The sequence below is a fragment of the Aquarana catesbeiana genome, linkage group LG09, assembly GCF_042186555.1.
Source record: "Aquarana catesbeiana isolate 2022-GZ linkage group LG09, ASM4218655v1, whole genome shotgun sequence".
NCBI classification, from domain to species: Eukaryota; Metazoa; Chordata; class Amphibia; order Anura; family Ranidae; genus Aquarana; species Aquarana catesbeiana.
Window position 1 is genome coordinate 233,651,577 of NC_133332.1, and position 7,674 is coordinate 233,659,250.

General features: G+C 41.9%; 1 protein-coding gene across 2 annotated transcripts in view; it reads right to left on the minus strand.

Annotated features, from left to right (window-relative positions):
* Window positions 1-6,468, minus strand: part of MAMDC4 (MAM domain containing 4) — a 104,171-nt gene extending 97,703 nt beyond the window's left edge. For both annotated transcript variants that reach the window (XM_073599952.1, XM_073599950.1), the window contains exons 1-3: window positions 6,371-6,468; window positions 5,069-5,164; window positions 2,179-2,352 (exon numbers count right to left, since the gene is read on the minus strand). In XM_073599952.1, coding sequence (XP_073456053.1) covers window positions 2,179-2,352; window positions 5,069-5,164; window positions 6,371-6,419 — 319 coding nt within the window. In that variant the 5' untranslated portion in view covers window positions 6,420-6,468. The remainder of the gene's footprint in view (window positions 1-2,178; window positions 2,353-5,068; window positions 5,165-6,370) is intronic.
* Between the last annotated feature and the right edge of the window lie 1,206 nt (window positions 6,469-7,674).

The window sequence follows — 7,674 nt, forward strand, 5'->3', positions numbered from 1 at the left end:
CTTCCTGTTCCAACATGACTGCGCACCAGTGCACAAAGCAAGGTCCATAAAGACATGGATGAGCAAGTTTTGGGTGGAGGAACTTGACAGTCCTGGCCTCAACCCGATAGAACACCTTTGGGATGAATTAAAATGGAGACTGTGAGCCAGGCAACAAATGCGCTTCTGGAAGAATGGTCAAGCATTCCCATAGACACACTCCTATACCCTGTGGACAGCCTTCTGAGAAGAGTTGAAGCTGTTACAGCTGCAAAGGGTGGACCAACTTAATATTGAACCCTACAGACTAAGACTGGAATTTCATTAAAGTTCATGTGTGTCTAAAGGCAGGTGTCACAATACTTTTGGTAATATAGTGTTTGTACCATCCACTTATTAGAAGCACAATTTTTCTCTTTCTACCCAAATATGTACAATGCTTTGCTGGGCAGTAGAGTTTTCCATGTCAATGCTGTCATTGTGCATATCCCACCTTTGCACAGTGTACACAATGGGTTCACTCCTCCTCTCCTTTGTGTCTACGGTGGGGCTTCACTCAGGCACCTAGGCCAGCATTTGTGACTCAGAGGCTGTGCCAAAAATTAGAGTCATTCCAGTAATGACCCAGCAACCAGATCTAAATTTCAGCACTGCCGACTCATTTTCAGGCAAGTTCCCACCTATGGACAGCAGCTCTTTTACTGCCCATGTTAAATCTGTACTTAGACAAATACAAAGTCTGCCATTCTTGTCCTCTTTTTCTGAAAATGCTAGTTTCCTTGATCTCATGCCAATGGCCTCAATACTTTCTTAGGCACAGACCTGGAACAAGTATACAAATCAGGAGCTCTTCAGTCTGATATCAGCTGCTGCATACTTGTTGCGATTTAGTAGCAAGAGCTTGAAAGGCAACAAGTATTTCCGGAATGAGGATGGCAATGGCAGCTCCCCTATGAATCTCAATGCAATTAAAAAAAAAAATGAATCCACTAAGCTTCAGGTGAAGGTGCTGGATTCCCCACTAAAGAGCTGCTGAAGAAGCTACAGTGCAGACACAAAGCCACGTAACTGAACAGAGGGTAAACATTGAAAAGTGGGCCCTGTAGCTGCACTATGTAGCTCTGCAGTACATCATGGGGCAGTAAGATAGTGGTGATTGGGGAGAGGAGTGGCGATAGTCCAGTTTGCACCAAAGCCCCTACCTTTGTGACTACACCACAGGTTTTGTTTGTCGTTTATAGTAGTAGCTTTTCACTGTGCGCTATTCATGTGTTTTGGTCAGAGACGCACTGGCAGCCATTTTGTTGGCTCTTAACACTTTCTAATAAACACATAACACAATATATCCACCTTACAGCAAAATGTATGAACGTCAAAAGGTTCCCGTTGTGAACCTGAAGGCAATCAGGCCACAAGCATTTACATGAGTGTAAGTGCAATCCTTGACCTGACTAATGCCCTGTACATACGATAGGATTTTCCGATAGAAAATGTGTGATAGGACCTTGTTGTCGGAAATTCCGACCGTGTGTAGGCTCCATCACACATTTTGCATAGGAATTTCCTACACACAAAGTTTGAGAGCTTGCTATAAAATTTTCCGACAACAAAATCTGTTTCGTGTGTACACAAATTCAACGCACAAAGTGCCACGCATGCTCAGAATAAATTAAGAGATGAAAGCTATTGGCTACTGCCCCATTTATAGTCCCGACATACGTCTTTTACATCACCGCATTCAGAACGATCGGATTTTCTGACAACTTTGTGTGACCGTGTGTATGCAAGACAAGTTTGAGCCAACATCCCTCGGAAAAAATCCTAGGATTTTGTTGTCGGAATGTCCGATCAATGTCCGACCGTGTTTACAGGGCATAACTCCGTGTTAATGGGTTCTTCAAAAGACCGGCCAAGGGACTCACACTGAAGTTGATATATGAAAACTGCAATAATTGAAAAAGTGGAATTTTGCTCATTATACAAGTCATTGTACTTGAAAAATCAAGAAACCTGCAAGGTTTTTGTTTGTATCACCTACATGTGCCTATGGCATTTTAAAAAACCTGTGTGTGCAAAAGATCCAATTACACATATAAAATTAATAAGAAGTCTTCTAGATGTTTCCAGCAAATGTTCTGAATATGTTATTGAGGCCATTAACTGTAATTTGGGGAAATAAATATGAATCACTGGAGTTACCCCATCTTTGTCCCAGTGTGTGATCGCCATGATGTCTGGAGCCCCACATGGAGGAACTTTGTCTGTCTCTCACCCATCGGTAGCTAGATGTGCTGATGTCCTTCCAGCCACAGTCGTCGTACTCGAAATCACAGCTGAAGGGAATGCCCCATACTGGCGAATCTCGATGGTAACCTGGGGGTAGAGTAATCATGTGTTTCTAAACTCCCTAATGTGCACTGGTAATATATAATCAGATATCACATCTCTATACATAACAAGGGAAATAATACTGCACCTTTTAAAAGGACTCGACCAACCAAAACATATACCACTTTTTGGTAGATGCTGGAGAGTTAAAGTGTTACTAAACCCAGTAGTATGAAAGTTCATCCCCCCACAGTGCCCACGAAATTGTGTTTCATGTGTTTCTAAACTCCCTAATGTGCACTGGTAATATATAATCAGATATCACATCTCTATACATAACAAGGGAAATAATACTGCACCTTTTAAAAGGACTGGACCAACCAAAACATATACCACTTTTTGGTAGATGCTGGAGAGTTAAAGTGTTACTAAACCCAGTAGTATGAAAGTTCATCCCCCCACAGTGCCTTATAAATCTTCATTTTTACATTAAAATGTTGCCATTATATATATTTTTGGATGATCTGTATACCACGGTTACATGATAAACTGCACAGTTTCTCCAGTGCTGAGAGTTCAGATAGGAGGAGATTTCCACTACAGCCTGTATACACGCCCATATGTGTGATGCCAATATCATGTGACCTGGCTAGCTCTGAGAACAAGTAAATGTTCTCTCCACCATGAAAGAAAAGACACAATTGAGCATGTGTAGGTCAGCTATACTCTGTGTTAGCTGGCCTTCTCCAGATAGACAGTGTAGGAGGGAAGGATCTGGGCATACATAATAAAACAGCCTTTTTACACAATGCAGAGGATTAACCCCTGAAGTTCCACAGTGAATATAACAAGCATACTATGCTGAATATACAGACTGATTTTACTGTTGTGGGTTTAGTAACACTTTAAGCCTCCTGGTAGTTCTTTATATATCTTGGGGGACTCTATTGGGGAGATCTCTGCCCTAAGTTCCCAGCTCTGCACCTGCAGTGCCCATTGTGAGGTACTCCGTCCTCTTCCTGCTGGATTGTTTGTTCACTTTACTTCTTCATACTGTGTGTGTCCCCATTGGGGAGATTTATATCTAAATGTCAGTGCAAGTGACAGGATATCACAAAAACCTTACAGAGAAACCAGGGTTTTGGCACCAGTTCTTTAGGCATGGGAAGATTAGTCTTCAGCACACAGGGGCCAGCTATATAAGCAATGGGGTCACAAGTAGAACTCAAGTTAAAAAAAAATGCTTCTAGCTTTTTTATAGAGAATAGAAGAATCACTATCAGTTTTTTACAGTTGTATCCTTAGTGCGGAGATGTGCCTTCTCTTTCTATCCCAGAGGCATGACAGGACTATGAAAAGATCTTAGATTTTTGACAGTTGTGCCCTGAACAGGTGCCCCCATCAGAACACACTCCATCTACTCCTTAGCTGGTAACGACTTAAAAAGGATGAGTGCACCTTTTGTAAAATAAATAAATCACCAGAAGTTTTTGCAGGTTAAAAAATATGTATGTATTATTTTTTGTACACTGCAGCATGTAAAAGCTGATCACGGGTGCAATTTCAGTCTCCTGAAGACACTCAGTCTAGCTGTCTTCCTTTACCTCCCGTACAGGGGAGATAGTTACTGAACGAACTACAAGAGCGCTCATCAGCACCCTTTTAGCGCATTGAGAACTACAAGCCATTGGCCATGGAGGCAGATAGTACTTGTAGTTTATTCATTCACAGAGCTGTGTGAATAATGATGTAGCTTTGTGGGCAGAGCCCCGCACAGCCGCACCATTTTTAAAATTGTTACAGCGGGTGCTGGGAGAGGATCCTCTGCCTGCTGTCATAGTGGGGGATCAGGGGTTCAATGTATGGCCAAATTTAGGGTTACAGAGAGGGTTATTGGGGGGGGGGGGGCGTTAGGATAGGGCATCGCCCATTAGGACAGTGTTTCTCAACCTTTTTCCAGTCAAGGCACCCTTTAAAATTATGCACAATTTCTAGGCACCCCTAATAGTTTCATATTGCAGCAACATCCACACATGTAGGACACCCAACATTAGAGATGTTTATTTCTTGCAAAGCAAATACAATTTTGCACACTGGTACTGACTAATATTCCAGCACTCATTTTCTCTCCACTATGTTGCTAATGTGGTCCCAGTGCTGACACAGAGGGGTGAGGGGTCAAACAAGGATGCTGTCAATTTGACAGATGTCCTCCTTATTAACTGATGGCATCAGTAGTTGTTAGGGTTCTGGCGGCTGGCCTAAATGGTGCCCAAGGTTGTAATGTTGTACAATGAAAACCTATGGCTTTGTTGTGTAACAAAAAGGCAGGCTTCATCCACTCACTGGCTTGCACACAATTTTTGGGTAATATGGGGCAATTTTTAGACATTTTGTCAAGGCACCCCTGAGTAGCCCAGAAGGCACCCTGGTTGAAAAAGGCTGCATTAGGAGATCTGAACTAAAATATACTACCACATATCTTCCAGTAGTAGAAACTAGTGTATTACCTGAGAAGTTGTAACCTTTCCCTACTCCTACCAAAACTAAAGAAAACATTATGGTTGGAGTTGGGTTTTCAAGCTGTCTTACATACAATTACATAGAAAAAAGAAGAAATGGCTGCACATCCAAAGGTTCCAAAAAAGTGCCTTTATTGAAAATCACCAGGACACCAGATATTTAGTCACGTAGATGCGTTTCACACATCCAAACTGTGCTTAATCATTACCAAACATACAATTACATAACCTATACTCACCACAGTCCCGCTCATCGGAACAATCCCAGCAATCGCATATGAAGTTGCAAAGGCTGTTTTCATGGGCTTCACACCTGGAAGAGGAGGCCGCAGAAGCTGTAGACAGTATACATCATCATTAGTATAGACAATAATGGTATATACAATAAGATATTCTAAATAAGTCTGTGGCATCAAAGTCTGAAATAGCTTAAAAATATGGCCCGTATATTTATAGGAATAATAATTCCACACGTATAGACAATATGTGCTTAATTTCTTAAGGGACAAAAGACCAACAAATCAACAGCTCTTTAGAAGGAACAGGGAGTCATAACTAAAACTACATAGAAGGTAAATCGAAGCAAACTGGGGTCCCATTTAGATGTCTGCCATGGAGGAGTTTACAGTCTAGTGCCCTCACCATGGCTAATGCTCAAAGTAGAAGCGATCTTCTTCACTGCTTACTGGGTCCTATATGAGTGGCAATGGCCCTACTACAAGTAACTACAAGTTCCATCAAGCCTTGCAACCAGAGGATTAGAATACTGTACATGCACTGCACAACCACATACAGTGTGGATGGAAAGTTTTAAGACCCCCTTACATTTTTCACTCTTTGTTATATTGCAGCCATTTGCTAAAATCATTTAAGTTCCTTTTTTTCATCATTAATGTACACTCAGCACCCCATATTGACAGAAAAACACAGAACTGTTGACATTTTTGAACTTAAATGACCTTAGCAAATGGCTGCACTATAACAAAGAGTGAAAAATTTAAGGGGATCTGAATACTTTCCGTCCCCACTGTATTGGCTGATGAGGAATGCTTAGACGTGTGGGGGCCACAGAAGACTTCTGTTGGTTGTTCTTTACTTAACATGCAATCCCCACTCCACACTGAGACATAATAATTAAATTGTATGTATAGCCAGTTGTAATATTGTTTTTCATTTAGAATACAAAGGGGGGATTAGAACCCCTGTCAACTTTGTCTGCTCACCCACTAGGTTGATTCTCCCTCTGTATTTGTCCTGGTGACCAGGACAGAAAGTAATGGGAAATCCCAAACTTTACAACCCAAACAGGAATAAAGGGGATATTTTCCAGTGGGGACATTTGTTTTTGTGATGACTAACAGGGGAATTTTCCTCATTTTGTAAACATTTCCTCTCACTTCCTGGTGCAAAGTGAAGGGAAACCCCTTCAATTTGACACAGACAGCAAAGTAACTCCTAAACTAAAAAAAGTTTTGCTTATACATACACTGCAACCTTCCCAAACTCCAAAGGGCTCTACAAGTATACTAACTTTTACTCACCGAAGCTACACAGGGCCAGCAGGAGCAAGACGACTTGTGAGCATTTCATGATAACCTCCAGGCAGACTGAGCACTGCAGAGATGGGGTGGCAGAATGGACTTTCAACCCTAGTTAGCAGAATTCACAGCTCTGCAATGTGAGATGTGCAATGCAATGGTGTGCTGTGTAAAGGACATGTGCCAGAAAACGAGTCACAGCAATCAAATTAAAAATGCATTTTTCCTTGAAAAAAAGTGAACGTGGACAAGTAGCAGTTCATTAAATGGAAATGGATGTTTTTATTGTTACATGTCTACCTTAATAAAATACTATAATAGGGCTCAAAATTTCAAGTCCTGAGGTGCTAGCCAGGCCTCAAGAGTAATACCCTGTACACACGATCTGAAAATCGGAAGACAGAGCTTCCGTTACGAAAATTCTCATACGACAGAATAAAAAATCAGTGCTGTCATGTGTTGTAGTGTATTTCTATTGTATTTTCGCACGACAACTGTGCTGATTAAACGAAAATCGTACGATCTGGTATCGTACGAGAAAAATTTTTGTGCATGTCTGATAAAATAATATCGGATGAACTGTCGTGATCGGCACTCGAAAGCTCTGTACTAACGATACGGTTATCGTACGATCGCATTGAAAGCGGTATTTTTTTGTCCGATTTTCGGGTCGTGTGTATGGGCAATTACTCGCCCCCAGTTGCCCCACCCAACCCCTACCCTGCCCTGCCCCTAATTCTGCCCCTAATTGCGCCGTCGTAAATTATCTCATGTAATGACACTGTTAAATGTTTTATGCAAAATTAAGTTACAAAAATAAATATTAACAACAACAACTTTAACAATATTAACATAACGCATATCAGTACCCATCAGTGCAGCCTATCAGTGCAGTATATCAGTACCCATTAGTGCAGCCTATCAGTGCCCATCAGTGCAGCATATCAATACCCATCAGTGCAGCCTTATCTGTGCTTATCAGTGCAGCTTATCAGTGCCCATTATTGCTGCCTCATCAGTGGCCATCAGTGCAGCTTATTAATGCCCATCAGTGAAGCATATCAGTGCTGCCTTATCAGTGCAGCCCATCAGTGCAGCATCATCAGTTCCCATCAGTGCAGGCTCATCCGTGTCGATCAGTGCAGCCTCATCAGTGCAGCTTATGTTTCCATTATTGCTGCCTCATCAGTGCGGATCAGTGCTGCCTTATCTGTGCAGCCTCATCAGTGCAGCTTACCAGTGCGCATTATTGCTGCCTCATCAGTGGCCATCAGTACCGCCTCATCAGTAGCCGTTAGTGAAGTTTA